This window comes from Nyctibius grandis, chromosome 5, assembly GCF_013368605.1.
Source record: "Nyctibius grandis isolate bNycGra1 chromosome 5, bNycGra1.pri, whole genome shotgun sequence".
Classification (NCBI taxonomy): domain Eukaryota; kingdom Metazoa; phylum Chordata; class Aves; order Nyctibiiformes; family Nyctibiidae; genus Nyctibius; species Nyctibius grandis.
In genome coordinates, this window is record NC_090662.1 from 80637543 (window position 1) to 80656924 (window position 19382).

Here is a 19382-nt window from a genome sequence, read left to right on the forward strand (position 1 = left end):
CTCTTCTGTATTTTTTCCAAAGAAGCCCACACACAGTAGTATACTGAGGCAACTGATCAGTTTGTGTGTGTGTATGTATATACATATATGTGTGTATGTATATAGAATCATAGAATGGTTTGGGTTGGAAAGGACCTTTTAAAGACCATCTAGTTCCAACCCCCTGCCATGGGCAGGGACACCTTCCACTAGACCAGGCTGCTCAGAGCCCCAACCAACCTGGCCTTGAACACTGCCAGGGATGGGGCATCCACAGCTTCTCTGGGCAACCTGTTCCCGTGTCTCACCACCCTCTCAGTAAAGAATTTCCTCCTTATGTCCAATCTAAACCTACTGTCAGTTTAAAACTGTTACCCCTTGCCCATTCACTATAGGCCCTGGCAAAAAGTCTCTCTCCATCTTTCTTATAAGTCCCCTTTAAGTATTGAAAGGCCACAATAAGGTCTCCCCAGAGCCTCTCTCAGCCTGCCCTCATAGGAGAGGTGTTCCAGCCCTCTGACCATTTTCACGACCCCTCCTCTGGACTTGCTCCAACATGTCTTTCTTGTGCTCGGGGCCCCAGAGCTGAACACAGTACTCCAGGTGAGGTCTCACGAGAACAGAGTAGAGGGGAAGAATCCCCTCCCTCGACCTGCTGGCTACACTGCTTTTTCATGTATATATTTATATAGTATATATTAATGTATATATTTATATATTATATATACACACAGGTGTCTCTCTATATATAAAATATACACATGCACACGTGCCTACGTATACATAAAATTATGCAGACTACAGACAGTAAACCAGAAAATAGCTAATTTGTATTGATTATCAATTTCTCTATTCCCTAGAATTATGGAAAACATTCTGTTTCATAAATGAGAACAATGAACAATAAGACAAGAACACCACCTTTACAGAAAGGGTATGTTCTCAATTTCAGAAACAAATTGTTACAAGTGTGTGGGTTAGTGCTCAAAGTACATGCAAAACAAAGTAGAGCTTTCTTCTGTACCTCCTCCTCAGATCACTAAACATTCATATACCTACAGGACATTTATGATAACACACCAGAATGATTACATCTTAGTTATTATGTTGAACTTCAATCTTGCTTTATCTTGCAAAGAATGAATTTGGTCAAAACCATCCCTTATTTGTGTACCACAACTGCCAACAATTTCTATACCTATTTTAGCCATTTGGAACCTGCACACAGACATTTGTTTTCTCTTAGTCCTCAATCAGTGCCAAAACAGTGCATTTCAGAATATCAGACTGTGAAGATGTATCTGAAAATTTAGTAAGTCAGTCTTGGAGATGAGGATTATTTGGGCATACTATGTTTGTATTATTACTTTTCTTTTCCAAGCAGATACAACCCTGCTAGAGTCCACAGGATGCTGTACCAGTGTCTGGAAGGTGGACAAACAGCTGTGCAATGCTGTTCTCTTTTCAGTTTCTCTCACACTAAACCCATGGGGATCCTACCCCTGAATATACACCGATTATTAGCAAACACTTAATCTTATCCTACTGAGTGATAACCTCACGAGCAAGAAATACACTCACATTGGAAGTGTACGTTTCTTCTTTCCTTAGAGAAGAGCTTAGCATCAGGATATGTGATAGAAGAAACCAGTCCTGTGGTATTTTCTGGTGGAAATGCTTGGAGGGATGATGGAAGGAATCTTGCTAGCAGTCTGTAGTCAACTAAAGCTTAATACATACAATCAAGCCATCACCTTGGCTTTTGCAAATCTAGCTCATTCTGCATTTCACAAACAGCAAAGGATTAATTCAACATCTTCTTGGTGCTCTGACTTTCAGCACAGAGATCACTTGACATAGTACTTTGATGTTGCTCCATTCAAGGAACTTAAACTAAAAGTCAATTGTTTTTCCAGTGTCTTTGCTAGATCTTGGGTCAATATCCCTTCGAAATCCTTCCAGCAAACCACTTCTGCCATAACAAACTGCACAAGTCTGACTGATTGCAATTATGATGTGTGAACTTGAAGACATGCAGTTTCAAACATTTAAATGTTCACCAATGAGGCAATTTTTATCTCTGCCACTTCTTTATGGAAACACTGAGCTTTTTTTCATTAAAGAATAGAAATTTTTCAAAAAGCACAAGTTAATGTGACTTGCCAAAATAAAGATATCAATAGACTGTAAAGGGAATATTAAGTCTGTTTTCCCTCAAAACACAGACAGAAGATCCTCATTATTTATGAAGTCCTTAAACAAACAATGTGAGAACTGATATATTTTTCTAAAATCTCCTTAGAGATTACAAGAAGTTTTCCTCTCTTCATCTGTTCTACCACTGCATAGATAAAAGAAGGCATGAAAAGCTAGGTAGGTTTCTTCCAATCATTGGCTGTTGATAGCAAGCAGATTAGATAATCTATAGTTAATAAAAGGATGCAAAGTGATCACCACTTATTTTTATGTTATTGCAGCTCTTCAAAGAGCTCTGCATTTCAAGCAGAAAAGATAACTGAATGGAATCCTGCAAATACGAGCTGAACAGGCAGAACCTTTGCCTACACAGGCATGTGCATCCTCATTTCCAGTCCCCCTCCCTCCAGTGGAAATCTCTCTCAAATGTCTAGTTTAAAAACAAAAAAGTGAAATGCGGACATGGTGAATACTGAATGCTAACTAGAATGCACTTTGCTGCAATAGTATCTTATTAAACCTTTAGCAATGAGCAAGGAAGGACTTTGGCTTTCATAATATTCTTTTGTAATTCTGCCTCCACAGAATCATCTATTCTTGTTTATTATTCATTCCTAATAAATAACTCAATTAATTTATCAGAGTTGACATAAGCATTTCCTCAGTTAGCCTTAATGCACAGTTGTAGTACACATTTCTCTCAACTTTTAAAGAACACCCTTCCACAGATGACCTACATCTCAAATACTAGAAGGTCATTCCACATTTAACATAAATTCCAACAGAGCAATTTTTTTTAGATCTAGTTAATTGCTATTGTCCTGCTGAATATACATTAAGTGGACAGTCAGCTCGAGCAGCCTGTGCTCCACAACAGGCGAGACATTCCTCCCTCCAGAGCTATTGCCTCTAACAGTTCTACAAGTAGCATCAAGAGCTCAGCACCAGAGGGGCAGCTCTCTCCACTCCCTGCTTCCAGCAATTACACTGCCATGGAGAAATCACAGCCCCACTAACCTGGTCAAGGATGCAAAGGAGGAACAGTAAGTGTGACACCTGCACAGTCCTAGGTGTTTCTATCTTTCCATTCCCATGGCCCCTTACCCCAAAGGGTCAGGAAGCCTACACAGACAAAAGTGAGGTGTGGGGTATTTTCCTACTCATATCAGCATGATCTGAAGAGTGTAAATTTACAGCCATTAATCACAGTCTGTTCCCTCTTGCTGCAGAAATGACAAAACCAAATCAGAATTAGGCTTTTGTCTGCCCACATGCTAAAGAAATTATATATTGTAACAATGTGACATCAGTATATCAATTCATTTCAGCAAGCATCAAAACAGAACACCCTTTTCCATTCATTAATGTTTCTCATGTGTAAACCACAGCCAACAGATTCAAATTTTAAATACCGCAATACACACATATAAAAAGGATTTGAGGTGCATAAACTTCTCAAATGCCTAAATGAAGAATTTTTTTGCTGCTATTTTGACTTACAAAGTAGATAAGAAATTAAATTTTTACCAGAACAAGATAAATACAGCACATGAACTGTTGGTGTAATTGCTCATTCAGGAGAAAAAAAGGAGGCTTTTTTAGCATTGTTTCTCATACTCTTTAATTTTATGTTACTGCTATCACCAGCAAAACACAATAAAATAAAAATCAAGCCACTGCAGGAGTCATTTAATGTCCCATTTGCTTACGTAGGATCGGAACTATTTTCCAGGTCTGAAATAGGCATTTTTCCATTACAAATCTGAAAAATGTAGGAGCTCTAGAGAAAACTTTGAAACTTCCAAAGTAACAGAAAAAGTCAAGCTTCCAGTATCTGGACATTTGAGTATCAACGCTGTCTACAATATGTGAGGTACCCCTTTTTGGGGATATATTTAGAAGCTTGGTATAAATAAGTGAAAGAAAACAATTCTGGAGAGGGACTGTTTTATGTTGGAAATGGTGCACAATTTCACGAAACTAATTTCCTCTATGACCTAACATGATTATGACATGCGGGGAAAAAACAGGCTTACACAACTAGGTAGACGCTCAGCGTCTAACAGAGCACGAATTGAAAAAAAGGAAAAGAAAAAAAAAGATGGGGATTTCCACCCTTCTCTCCCTCTCCTCCGCTTCTGGTCCTGCAGCCTTTGAAAATGAGACTGTTCAAGTACTGTGGTTCCCTTTGGGCACGGGCATCACCAAAACTTAGCTCAAGCGTTGCCACGCTAAACAGCAAGGAGCAGGATAATACAGGTCTACAATTTAAAACAAACAGCATCACCCAATGGCAGAAATTCAAAACTGCAGATGACAGTCACTGACAGTTTCCTTTCTCTTCCCAAAGACACAAAGAAAAACAGGATAAAGGGGAAAAAAAATAAGAAAACCAAACTAAGAAAACAAAAAAACCTAAGAAAAACCATAGACCAAAAGTCTCTATGGGAAAACTAGGTGCTCAGATATGGCCTCACATGCCTCACACAGGACAAGAGGGAATATTAACTTGTTGCCTCACAACAGAATAAAGTTTTGTACTATTCTCTAACAACAAATGAATCACATTGTTATACAAATAATTCAGTGCTTTACAAGCTATACTGCATTAGGCATACATCTCTGACCTCAGGGCAAAAAAACCCCACATCAACCCTTTATTACTCGTATTGACCCACCACTTAGATATCCCATGATTCTTTTTTGTTTAACAGTCTCTAGCACTTTGATGAATATCTTGGCACTTCATTAAGGATTCATGATTGCGACAGAGCTAAAGACTAACATAAAATCTGTATGGGACCAGGACTAGAGACAGTTACCTTATATGCTGTCACAGATATTTTTAAAGACACTTGTGAATCACAGACGCTTTCCTACTTGGGGCAGTTAGGCAGACATCTCATTTCCACAGCAAAACCTAGGCTTTTAAAGCCCTTGTGTGAGAAAGTCCATTTTAAACTTTACTGCTGACTTTTACAGTGCTATACCTAGACAAAACTTACCAATTAAAGGGCTCAGTCCTGCAACACCCTGAATGTTTTATCCTTATCTAGCAAAGCATTAAAACATACAGATGGCTTCAACAGTAGAATAGCCCCATCCAAACGGTGGAATCGCACAGAACTTCAGTCAGGTGTGCAGGAGCTCACCACTTCAGAGCATCCAAATCCAAAAGGCTCCTCCTTTTTTGCTCAACAGTAAACCAAGAATCTCTTCAATTTTAGGCTTATGTTTAACATTAGGAAAACATAAAAGTCACAATTATGTAGGTTTCTAATGGAAGAAATCTAAGTGGTTTATTCCTCTCCTCCCTCTCTCAGCAGCATATGCAGATAAATGTGGGATGCTCTTCATTGCAAGTAACTCCAAATCCTGCCATGCCAGGAAGAATGTAATTACTTTAAAAAGTTAAATTAATTCTGAAGAAAAATAACAGATAAGCTCATACAGTCTTTCTGAAAACTTCAGGTGAGAAAAAGCCAATTGTAAAACAAAACAAGGAATTTGTCTTTGGTTTGAAATTTTCTATTTTATAATCACTACAGCAAGAAGATTAAATTAAGAAGCTGAATAGTGACATTTGATCTATGGGTGCTGGCATCTTTTTCTAACTGTATTCTAACTGGATTCATTGGACACCCTGCCCCAGTGAAAAAAAGAACAGAAAACTGAATTCCAAACAAGTCAGATCTTGTTCTTACTTTCAGGCAGAACAATCTTCAAATTAAGGAGTTAGTCTTATAAAAAACAATTTGGCTTAGATGTATATAAAGAAAAATTCATTTATATTAAACACATTAAACAGCATCCAGATCTTTTACTTGATACTTTTATTAAAATTAATTTTAACGGTAGAAGCTTTTTTTTTTTCCTTTTCTCCCAAAACACTTCCTTTCTCAACTCTCCATTAACAAAAACCAACACAACTGCATTAGAGGACGCATTGCTGACACATCAAATAAAAAACAGGCATGTGAAAAAAACTTCCCTCATAAATTGTTGACCTCATTAGAGCGATTCCATTTAGGTAAGAAGGTGCCTGGTGCCAATACCAAAGACAATTCTGCATTTAATTTTTTTCCCCCTACATAAACACCAGAACAACTTCACCAATGAAACACACACATTCAAAGATTAACAGCCTATCATTGGCCCCACCAGCATCTGTGGTATCTAAAATGTCCTTGGCATAACAGTATGGATTGCTTTCTTTACCTGAGGGGATCAGTTTTGCTTTTAACAGGCTGATTAAGAAAAAGAGACATCTCAAAACTACTTCTGCATATTCACTGTTCTGCAGGGGATACTGATCTCTCAGCATGTACCAAACTGTCCCAGCATACTAACTGTGTTGCTAGAAAAAGTAAGCAGGTAGCAATAAACTACCTATACTATCAGTAACAAGAATCAGCTAAACACAGCAAAGCCAATGCAACCAGATTACAGCACAAACCCAAGCTAAGTGCTTTGCTCTTATTAAGTTAGGTTTAACTTTGCATTCAGAAACGTCATGATTTTTCCCTTCAGGATCCCTCTCAAAAGGCAGGATGATCTCAGCACATCGATGTTCTGCTAGCTGGCTGCTCCCCCATTGCAAGGAACGCAGCTCATGTCTCACATCTAGCTTGTTCCAGACAACGCTGCATCCTTCGGGAATGGCTTTCACAAGACAGAACCCCCAGGTGATTCAGATTCCCCCATTTGATCTCAGAGGTAATAGTGAGCTAAAGTGTATAGTGAATAAAGACTGTAATTAAACTTTGTCAAGCTTTCTACTTCCTTTCCTAATTCCCTATTTACTAACTCCAGCCTGGCCATGTGACGGAAGTCTATGTAATTCCTCTCTGTTTACAGAAGAGGAAAGGAAACAATGCGAAGTAAGGTCTACACTATTCCGTTGCTTATTCAAGTGCTGATGACACTTGCAATTTAAATCAATTTAAGTATTTCAAAGAAGTCATACTGCATAAACACCTCACAACATTAACAACAGTTTTAGGGAAAGGTAATAAGGTTGTGCAGAGCAGTGCTGTCACAATAAGGCAGAGATTAGTCATCTCACCAGTAAATATTCTTGTAAATTAACAAACAGGGGTGCAGATTAATTGCTATGACCTATTTTGTACTTATTTCATTTCTACAATGAAGAATTATATTCTCTGTACTTCATTCATTAGGTTTATTTCATAAGGTTTATTCTTTACTAAAACAGCTCTACTACACTAAACCAACAGAAAGAGCTGAGCTGAATCCATCACTTCATAGCTCCAAAAGCAAGAGCAGAAAATAAGTGCCTAAAGCCTCCCCCCAAGAAAACAGTATAAATTCTGTCAGATGATAAACCGAGGTGTGGAGAAGGCAAGTCAAACAAGGTGATGGGACTATAGAGGAATTTTCACTTTTTCCTTCTGATAACTTCATTCATCAACTACCAGCCGAACCATCCACTCCTTGCTCAGCCCGAGAACCCACCTCCTTTCTTCCAGTATATTTAATAAAAACATATAAGGCATCTTTGTGAAGGAGACATAACAAAATACAAGCCACAGGACTGCCCCACATGTATGACAATAACTCTTGACAGCTCTTCCTCCTACAGAGAGAGAAAGCACAGGAGAACTGCACATTCACTGCAGACTCTTGGCAGGTTCAGCACAGAACTAGCTCAACACTTGGTGTCTTAAGTACAGCACTTTTATTTGTTCTTCTCTCCTCTTCATTCAAGAGTACGTGCAACTCAGGGCATGCACGTACACAACATTTATCAGTCCAAAATGAACATTTTATCAGACACTTTTCTTACAAATACCAACCCATCCAGCCTTGCAAAACATGCGAGTGGGCAGTAAGCCTGGCAAGACCCATTTTAATAACTGCATCTCAGTTTACAGCTCAAATGTCTGCCCACTCCCTTATATCTTAAGAACTTATCACAATAGTGTAAATAAAACTATGAGGAAGAAAAGATGTAACGAATGCATTCCTAATGATAACAGAGTACAAGCTAAAGAATGCTTTTTAAAAACAAAGGGTTTTAAACAGAAAGTGAAGAAGCAATAAAGCATTACGAAGATATTTCTCTGTTCCAAAGCATTACAAGATTTTTCACCACTGCCAACAAACCAGTGCACTAATCCCCTGCAATTATTGTTCTTATAGCAGATGGAGACCACAAACAGAGCTGGGGAAGAAGCCTTTGCAGAGCACTTACCCTCCCACTCCAGGCATTCTCTGTTGCTTTAACTGTCGCTAGCACCCCATGCAGCAGGACTACACCATCATACTTCAGGAGACATGCACTGCATGAGGTGTAGTCTGGCTCAAGACCCACCTCCCAGAGAACAAACAGGTTGTCACTCAACTCTTGAAGAAGCTCCTGAAGACAGCAATGCCACTCTGTCTACTTGGAGGGCTTAGCCCAAGCCACTGTTTGAGCCCCAAGTCTTTTGGGACTATTTATGTTTTCAAAACAAGTCAGGCAGACCAACACCAAGCACTAAGGTTATATTATGAAAACAGGGGCTATATTTTTTATTATTTATTATTAGTAGTGTGCTATTACTCCATTTACTAATGCATTATCATTACTGGGAAAAGAGCTCTACTGGGACTGGAAATTACAGAAAAATATTAGAGAAAAATAGCGTGAAAGCCTCAGTTCATTAAAGAGTCAGAATACTAACAGTGCTGTTCAAGAGCCTTTGGTAAGAGATGTGCAGCCCTCTCATGCCAGGCAACCATCTAAACTGACTGAAGAGAAAGTCATTTCCTCAGCTTGTGCCTATAATTCAGATGGTAAGTCACACAAAAGCAACAGCCAATGGTAAAGCCCAAGGTCTCTCAGATGCATTGGTCAGTTGGCTTGTAATACAAAAACCACCATCTACCCTGTATTACATTACTTTTGGCTGAATAGAGAATAATAAACTCTGTGTAAACCCAATAATGGATATAAAATAAGACCTATATGGTGAGATACTACTCTGAAGAGAGATGTGGGAACCCAGGAACTAATCCCATTTTCATTCAGTTCTAGGTCTGACACTCGCACCACTTTGAACAGTTCACTCCCATCTCAAAACTTCAGTTTTCTTATCTGTGCAATGATACAGGCTGCTTGCCCTGTCCTCACAAGCATGTGTTTATGTATGGAAACTGCCTTAAAAATGAAAAGTGCCTTTATTAGAAACAATTTAAATGTATGAAATAAACTGAAGGTACAGACAGGATATCATACTATTGGCATTTCTAAAGTTTCAACGGCACTTAAATGATTTTCCATGATATCACACACAATAATCTAAGTAATTTTCAAGACAGCATAAAGCAATAATATTTGCAGGCAGTTTAAGGCAAGTTAATACCCAGCTTCCACTGAAAACACTAAGCCTGCATGCCTAATTGCTCCAGGGGCCTTTGAAAATCCCAGCAAAAATGAACAATAAGCAGTAAATCAACCCTTTCAAAATGAAAGCAACCTCCTCCCCTCCACTATCACAAGGTATTCCACAAAAATGTATTTCACTTACACAAACACATATTACATCACAACGGGTCAGAGCCAGAGCTATGCAAGGGTGTTTAATAGGATTAATAATATTTTTCAGAAATACTAAAATCTTTTATTATATACTGTAATATGAATGGGGAAAGGGAGGATCATTACCATATTTCCTATGTATATGCCCATAATATTAGCATTTGTCACACAAAGAGGGTAGCATTCCTTAGATTTTCCATTTCTCTACCCTGCAGAAAAAAAGCAAGGAAATGGGAGCGCTCCCCTCATACACTATGAAAACGCCCTGCCGCCATTATAAAACTCTAACTTGGTAGACACTGCAGCCATTGAAACTGGATTTGATGGCATCAATACAAAAGAATCCATTATCTTTGTAAAATGAAGTAATCAACAACAAAAAAATATTTAGGAAACAGAAGCTGCCGACAGAGATTGATTTTGCATTGATTTATCAATGTCTCAATAGCTCCTTGGCAACACAGAATTAGATTCAGAGTATGTCATCATATGTAACTTCCTGCAGCATAACCAGTATTAATTATTGTATTTTTGATACTTGCTGACATGGGCTTCATTTGACATCATAAGAGAAGTAAAAATGCTCCATCATCTCCTTTATTCCTTCTTCCACATACAGCCTTTCTTCCATATTTTTCATTTTACAGCCTATAAATTGCTTCCTTGACAGCAGGTGAAAACTTTGATTCAAATTCATGAAGTAAAGAAAGGAAAACAATCCCAAATTTCCCTGTTCAATAACAATTATCAGTAACAAAGGCTACTCCACACCATTTCCTTCCAGGACAAGGTTGCCATAAGGAAAGCCACTTCTAAGAGAAAAGGAAGATACAGGAATCGACAGAGTGTTTCTCTACAAAAAGAAACTCACGAGGAAGAACTACAGAAACAGAAAGCTTCCACTAAGCTGAGGCTACTGTAGAACACTACGTGAGTGCTTAGGCTGAATGAGAAGAGTAACCTACTTGGTTTTTGGAAGTGCTCAGATGAACCGTAAGACAACATTATTTCATGAATGCTTTTCTTGCTGAAATCAGGTTAGTCTGACAAGTCCTGGAGGAAAGCTACATTTTTTATCACTCTGAGAAAAAAGGTTTCATACTTAAAAACATGCTGCTGCTTCCTGTTTTTCCTCATTGTGGAAACAAAACTAATTTTCCATACAGGAATTCTAAAGATAAAGGGTTCAAAGTGATTTAATGGAAGCAGACCCATATTTTCAAAGAGGCATGAAAAAAATTAAGGAGGGGGAGAGAAAAAGCATTACAGACTGATTTAAGGATTTATAATTAAGTTCCTGCAATGATTCCCATCCGCTTCCCTTCCAAGTGAAGTTGAGGTTTAGTCTCAGACATTTTCTTTTCAAAGAAAGTGCAAATGTGAAAACAATAAAGGAATTAGGCACTGGCTTGCATCCTTTAGGACTGAAGTAAAAGGTAGACAGGCCCACATAAGATTGTTATTAAAAAGTTAGCGTACTTGTTATAGTAACTCAAAGACACTAAAAAAAAAAAAATTACCTCCTTTACATGACCAATTCTAGTCTCTATTTGTAGATCAACAACATATTTTCACCAGTAAAGTCATGATCAGGCATATATACATCTGTTCTTATGTCAGAGTTCTGCCAGAAAAATGTATAAACTTACCTTGTCTTGGTTTTCCTTATTTTTGTAACACAAATTTCCAATCAAACGAATTAGGTGAGATTTAAAACCCACAGCTGGATGTAAAATTTCTTCCTGCCCTGTCATAGCATGTGTGGCAGTGAAAATATTTACAGCCTGTTTCCCAGCAAGATGAGTCAATCTCAGGGTATCTACAGAAAAAAAGAATATTTTAATTAATTAACACACTAAAATTAGTATCACTTCGCACAGAGCTTTACTACTAATTGTTAGGTTCAAAGTTAACCAACATAATTTCAGATATTCATCAATATGTCAAAAAAACTTTGAAAGTTTTCTTAATTTCTCAATTTGTGCTTATATAACCATAAAAGGTTATCCCAAGGTCAGAATGTATTTTTACATCCTTTTTACACACTTATATAGTTCAGACATGAAGCCTGAAGGCTGGTGCTATCGGTGTCTACTTGAAGAGTCAAAATCTGTAGGCTGTTGATGATTCTGGCACCATAAATATATTTCTAAAAACAAGGTTTTTGGAAAACTTCCTTTAGTTCAAACTTGTCACAGCAACACATACTAATTAGAGAATTACTTTTTTCTCTCTTCCTCAGTCTGTTCCTATCTCTGTAGTATGAGAAAAGATTTCGAGTACATCTAGCACATTGACACATCTTCACAAATCCTTCAGTGCCATAACCTTGTCAACTGACAAATACTAATGTTCCTGTATGGTAAATGCTAGTTTACAGCAACTAGGATTTTTTCTGCAATGATCCAGAGGGAAGTCAGGGAGAAAGGAAACTAAAATCTGTGAAAACAACATTCCACAAAGAGACCACACGCAGAAGAATAGTTGAAATCGTGTGAACACCTGGGAGTCCATACAGCTGAGAAGCCAACTCACTAAAGGCCATGCTCATATTTAAAAATTAAAAAAAAAAAAAGTACTTCTCCTCTAAGCGACCTGCAATACTAACAAATGGCCTGGCATGCCATTGTCCCTAAGATACTTCATGCAACTTACATTGGAACAATAAAGATGTAGCAAAGCCAGGTTATAAGCACAGGGCAGTAATTAAGCCCTATGCTCCTTCTGCTCCAGATGTGACAACATCCATAGTGAAATGGGCACTAGTTTTCCTGGATTTAAATTAGAAGAAACTTCATAGGTCCTTGTATTGTAGTTTCACTCCCAGATGGCTGACACAGGAGAAGAAAAAATCTCTGTGCTGATTGAGAGATTACTACATTTTTGGTAGTTTTTTTAAAATATGAAACTACAATAGGGCCTAGAGGCCTCTCATATGAGAGCTACAACTTATCTTTGTTCTTATTTTCAACTAAGAAAAAAACCAATCACTCAATCTCCTGATTGCTCCTAAAAAGTGTAATCATAGAATAGCTTTTTAACACAATCTTCTTTCATAGAAATTTGTTTGGTTTTGTAAATTCATAAAAATTGGCAGTCTCACATCCTTCTCATGGCATTCAACCTTGTGTGCTTCCTTGCCTTATAGTCTTAGTATTTTGCCACACACATACACATAAGAGGGAATTTCACAGTCTTCCCAAACCTTCTGCCTGCCCTTAAGAGTGACCCCTTGAACAAAAGGATTAAAACCAAAAAATAAAACAAAACAGAAAGACCCATTAAAAAAGTAAACAAAACTTCAGGTTTTATTACAGTGCAGACAAAAAAATGCAATGAGCAATGCACCTACCCAGAAAGAGAGGTACAGGAAAGGGTGGAAGAAAAGCAGCCACCTTCCATGCATGATGTCAACCCAGAGAGAACAGTGCTCCTCTCAAACACTGCACATCAACGCAACATAGCAACTTTTCGCGGGATGTCGCCCATGCTCTCAACTAAAGGACACCTCAGTCTGCCATTTGCTCATTATCCCAAAGAGCAACTCTTCCAAAATGCCCCTCAATCCAAAAGACCATTTATCTCCCCGGTGATATTCCCCAAACACTGTGCAATCAAGCTGCTAACAGTGCTAAAATTATTATTAACACTGCAGTATTACTGTCTAACTTAATCCAACAATTACTGAAAATAGCAAAACACACTCCTTAACTGATACTTAAAAGATCATTCAGATATTTTTCAGATCTTTCAATCAATCTTAGTAATTTCCGATAGGAAATTTCTCATGATATAAACTGAAGAGAAGAACTGCTTCATCAAAAGAACTACTAGATGAAAATCTTTTGCACTACCTATCCTTATTCTTCTGGTCTTCAGAACTAAATACTGAAGGTGATATAAAACATCAATACAGTTTTTTGCTAATCCAGGATTAAAGGAGCCTTGTAGGCAAAAGGCAGTCTTAAAGAGAAACTATAGAGGTTGATAAATTCCTGCTGGCTGAGGGCATATCGGAAATACATAGGATGCATGTGGTAGCAATGCTCTAGCCCGCACGTGTTTCATTAGCCTGGAGACAGCTGTGGAGAAAAGTCAGTTTGTGCACAGCGAGAGAAAGGAGGACTGGCCTACCAGGCTTCTAAACAACTGATCTGCAGCTCCTTGAAATTCTTGCTTAAGTTGAAAGACTTATACAAACATTCAGATGATGCAGTGAATAACTTTGAGTTTCCTCAAAACACATGTACACAATAGATCTCGTTGTTAGTCATCTTACTGTAAGCAATAGAACTACGAACCTGCCATCAAAAATGGCGGTTTGGCTGGTTTTTAGGTTTTGGTGTTTGGTTTTTTTGTTTTGTTTTGTTTTGTTTTTTTCTTTTTTTTTTTACAGCAAAGACCCTCCAAACATCTCAAAATAGTCATAGTTAACAGCTGTTTCAGCCTTTTTATTTTTATTTTTTAGCCAAAATCTTACATACTTTTCTTTAAAATTCATAAACTTTTACAATTTTCTCAGAAAACAGTGGCATACATCAGTTTCAAAGTGCTAAGATTTAGGAAGACACAGGTCAGTATATGTATACTTCCTCCCCAAGTATATAGGGTCTCTCTGGACCACCCTGGCTTAATCTTCTTTGTGTACAGTTCCCTGCTTGTTGTTTCTTAGCAGAAAAAAGCTTCTTTCAAACTGACCTTTCAAAGTCACTGACTTTGATTAAGAACATTCAAACTGTACTTAGTTTCAGTTTTCAGGAATTTGGGAAAGAGAAGGGAATAGGCATGGAAAAGTCCTTTTCTCCTTCTTGAGGAAATTCTTCCACACACATTCAGCCAGTGGAAGAACATAGGAACAGCTGTCCTTTGCACAACTCCTACTGTATAAATAGCGCATTGCTGACAGTTGAATCAAGGCTCTGTTGGGTAATAGGAGCCAACAGAGCAAGTAGAGAAGCAGAAAAATTCCAGGAACAAATCAAATATTTGAAAATGTAGATTAATTCAATCTCGTATTTACTTATTTTATTAAAAGGTCAGAATCCTAATTACCACCAGTTGTGAAAAACATGTTTTCATTCACAGAGCAACATGATTTGGAGCAAGTCAACAGTTAATAAACCTTGTGGCTTTTCACTCACCTATAGCTGCTTCAAGCAAACCAGGCAAAACCTGTAGATGTTCTAGCTGTCCGTTGTTTGAGGTCATTTCACAAAGAACGTCAAGAAGACGAATTGTAACCAGTGCATCCTGTAAATGAAAATTACATTTCTGAAAATGGCTTATGAAGGATACCATAAGAACATAAAATTGATGATCTAAACAGGACAGGAACTATCAGCACCTCAGGTTCTTTGCAGGTCTTCTGAACTGCCAAGAATAAATTTATATAAAATGAGGATATCTTTCTATAATAACAATAATGTATTACACTGCAATAATTTCTTTTCTACAGTCAGTGTTAGATGTGCCCTGAAAAATCATGGGGAAACCAAAACAGAGCCATAAGGGATAAAATTTTAACAAAAACACAGTAGCTTCCAAAAGCAGAAATGCAGAAAATTACTAGCTGAGAAAATTATTTCTGTATAAATGTTTTCTTTGAGTTTACTCAGTAGGAGCATCCCACTTTAAAGACACAAACACCGCTTGCAAGACACCAATTTGTTATCCGCAGGAATTCTGTAAAGTTCTGTGGTCAAATGAACTTTGGCTGCGAGAATTTACATTATTCTTGGGTAAATAGGATTGGGATCATAGATGCAGCATTTTGGTTAGGTATGAGACACACAATTTTATTTGCATATTATTTATGCAGCCAGAGAACTATTTTTTCCTCACAGACTATGTTGATGTGTGCTTATAATGACAATCCAGCACTTACAGAAGCTACCTTAAGAGCATATGGCATAATTTGGAACACCGCATATTGCTCAAGAACGAGACTGTGACTGCAAGATGATTCCACACAAGGTGTGGTACGTAAACTGCAAGTTGCCTTGAAAAGGCTCAGACATAGGTCACAGTAGCTATTCCTGCCTTGTCTGGTCCAGGACAAAGAGACATTTACTTACCAACAGTATAATATTTTTAAATCCATATAATCAATACAACATAACTGAAATAATCAACATTAGTGTTCAGTAATTAATTACTATGATTATATCCACTCTTTGCTCCATCCTATGCTCCTTGAAGACAACAAATCGGTGTAGGGTCCAGGTGCTAAAGCTGTACTTTCGGGTTTTTTTTTCCTTACACAGGTATAGGAAGGTGTAGGTCTTGCCCTAAGTTACTCAACAAATTGCTTTCAACAGCATGAAACCAGCCTCTGAATACATTGCTCATCGTCCTGTTATAAAGTATGAATACCCCAACTGTATTTCAGAGACAGTAAGCAGGTATTTACAATTTTTAAGCCATTTTGCATTGTTACAAGACAGTAGCTTAACCAAAAGCCTCTTCAGCTCATAAACGTAACACATACCTTTGCACAAGAAAAGGTTACGCGCTTTACAACTGTAAAGCAAACAAGCATCAATAGGCAACTATAAATCACACCAGTAGGGTACATCGGCCCTTGCTGCCTATGTGTACCCCATTGCCCACATACATAATGCAATGCAATGTAGTAGCTGATACTATGAGGTGTGGCTTTTCCTTTCTCAGCCTCGTCCTTTTGCACCTCCCTACCCCCCCTTTTTTTTAAATACCCTTCTTCACTGTCCTCTACATATTTCTTCCCAGGGTTTTATACTACCATCTCTCCCTTTCTCTTATCTAACCATCTGGCTCAGTTCAGCAACTGTTCCACCTAGATTTGAGAAGAGGAACAGATTATTTAAAAAGCACAAAAGAACCTCCAAATTCTTATCTACATTTGAAACTTGATACTTTCAAAAAACTGTTTAAATATTTCCGGTTGGTCTTCCCCCCCCAGCTTTCCAATTTTTTTGGTTCGCCCTCCACCTGTACAAAAGAAAGGCATTAAAGTAGAATACTTCCTTTTCAAGTTCAGCAACAAGATACTGTTCAAACCCCAAAATATTTTGAAATCTGACAGCCATCTTTATGTGGATATATTCTGAAAAGGAAATAAGGAATTAATTGAAGAGTTTTTAAATAAACATATTTCGAGGCTCAGAAAAGATGTTCCTTATAAAGAGATGAAATAAGAACTTAAGATCCAGGGAAGGGTTTTATTTTGCAAGTATGGTTGAAAGTTAGTGAAAGCAAACTGATGATGAAGTCAGCCTTATAATGGAAAAGCTATTTTAAAACATTGGTTTAAGCATGCAGAAGCATATGATTAGCTTTTTATTGGTCTGAGATGGAAGCTACAAGACCTGAGGTTCCTTAGGGAAAAAAAGGCAGTGTCTACATATAATAAATTAAACAGTAGAGATGGGACACCCAGACAACATTTTGGGAGTCAGGCCAGTTCAAGGACTGTTGTTCCCAAAAGGCAGTTTTCATATGTGGTCTCCCAGTTTTGGAGGCTAAGACAGCTTACTAGTACAGACATAGCCTGACCAAGGCACTTGGCTTCAGGACCACAGAAAAGTCCAAGCAGAGTTTAGTTTAATATCACAGATGTTGCCTAAAGCATTTTTAATGACAGCCTCTACACGTACAATTGCATTTTCAGTTAAGTACAACCCTTACGCAAAACTAAGATATTTATATAATCAAGGAGAAATTGCTGCATTTTTGATCATTTCTAGTAAGAACAAAAATAGTTTTATGACTTTAAGTTGGAATTTCTCTTTTCTCATGGTAAGCATACGTTACGAATAAATGTCTACACACAACATGTATATACACACACTTTTTAGAAACTATTCTTGTCGTTGCTCTCCATTTATTCAGCTATTATGACTTCTATTTTGTGCTCATTAAATGATCCACATTTCCCACGAAATAGTGATATTCAACTTATCATACAACATGTTTATGTGAAAGAAGGATAAAATGTCAGTGTCAAGAAGGGCAAGTTATAAAAGTAATATTCTCAATACTGCTGTCCCAGCACCTTCAAGTTGGACAGAGACCTCCTTCTGGTAGGCACAAACAAATGTTTTTTTTCCAAGAACTGAAACCACACACAGAATACTTGGAAAGTAACCACACAGGATTTAATAAAAGAGGGGGGGGGAGGGGTGGGGAGAGTGACAGAGAGAGAAAGTAGGGGAGAAGATGGAACTGTCTCAGTATATGTCCTCTTACTGCCAAGCTGATAACCTTGCACAGATAAGAAGAGATTGCTGTGTGGTTGGTTTTTTTTTTTATTCATCCAACTATCATCTCCTCAGAAAGTGATTTTGGTATCTTTTCATAACACCTCTCAACATACACTTAAAATTCTTTTGCCTATTTAAACAAACAAACAAATCAGCAAGTAAAACACTGTGTAACATTGTCATATAAAAGCATTTAAAGATCAATATTTTTCCACTTTGATAGTAAGTTAGTTATGACAGCCGTTCTCAAGAGTTTCTACAAATGAAACTATTACAGGTTAATTTTGTTTTAACAATAAAATGCTTCCGACTACACTTATATTGGGTAACAATTTCAACACACCACTGTGGTCACTTGGCAAGACAGAAGCTGGCTGTGACTTTTTTTTAAAATCCTTTTAAGATATTAAGAAAATATATTAATTACACTTCTGAAACTAAGCATGATTAATCAGTGAGAATCAATGATTAACTAATTCTATGTTTGAGTAAAACATATTAAGATTTCTCAGGCTTTTAGTTTTCTGGCTAGTTGTCTTAAAAAAAACAAACAAACAAAAAAACAAAACCAAAAAACCAAACCTCGCCCCCAAATCAGCTGAAAACATTAAAACTTTATCTGTATGAGAGTGATCAAGAACTGAGACCAATATGACCCGGCACTGTGTGCTCACAATACAATGACCTAACACAGCACAAATAAGGTCACTGCAAGTTAATGGCGCAAGTTGCTTGCTGTATTCCCAAAGGCGCTGTCAGATGTTCAAGTAGCTTCTTTAAAGTAAGAGGAAAAACAGAACACCAGATTATTTGAAAAGACCTCTACCCTTAGATGGCCTAAACCTCCTTACTGCACTATATGGTGTGGCAAGTAGCCAGCAACTCTTGGATACTCCATAAGGAGGAAATAAAATAAGGCCATCCAGGACTCAGCTCTGCATCAGAAGTTCCCAAAGTGCAACCCACAAACCATCTGTGACCTATAAAAGCCTTCCTATTTAGCTTGCAAAGGGACTTCTTTGTGGCCATCCTCAACAGAACCAGTTCATTAAGTCTGAAGCAATAACAGATTTCTTCCAAGCGGACTGGAGTTGGGGCAAGTGTCTGGGTGCTCAGGAGACAGAAGCGATCTGCCAGCAGCCCAGCAAGCTCTGCAACTTGATGCTGTGGATGCTAGCTGGCCTTGTCAGAGCCATGCAAGGTCCACCAGAGAGCCCCAAATCATTGGGAAATGGGGAAGAATCAGTAACAAAAGCCCTCGCTTGCAGGGAGGATCAGTATACATTTCAGACAGCTCCCCTGCACTGAGCCAATCAGACACACACCCCACAGGTCTCCATGATCAGAACTTGATGTTCCAGGTCCCAAAGAGATCAGGAACACCTGCCTTACAAGTAGCCAAATGCATTTTCAAAGAACTAGTA

At 37.9% G+C, this 19382-nt stretch overlaps 1 protein-coding gene across 2 annotated transcripts in view; it reads right to left on the reverse strand.

Annotated features, from left to right (window-relative positions):
• ATXN10 (ataxin 10) overlaps positions 1–19382 on the reverse strand; it is a 108551-nt gene that overhangs the window by 38433 nt on the left and 50736 nt on the right. For both annotated transcript variants that reach the window (XM_068402095.1, XM_068402096.1), the window contains exons 8-9: positions 14860–14968; positions 11368–11537 (exon numbers count right to left, since the gene is read on the reverse strand). In XM_068402095.1, coding sequence (XP_068258196.1) covers positions 11368–11537; positions 14860–14968 — 279 coding nt within the window. The remainder of the gene's footprint in view (positions 1–11367; positions 11538–14859; positions 14969–19382) is intronic.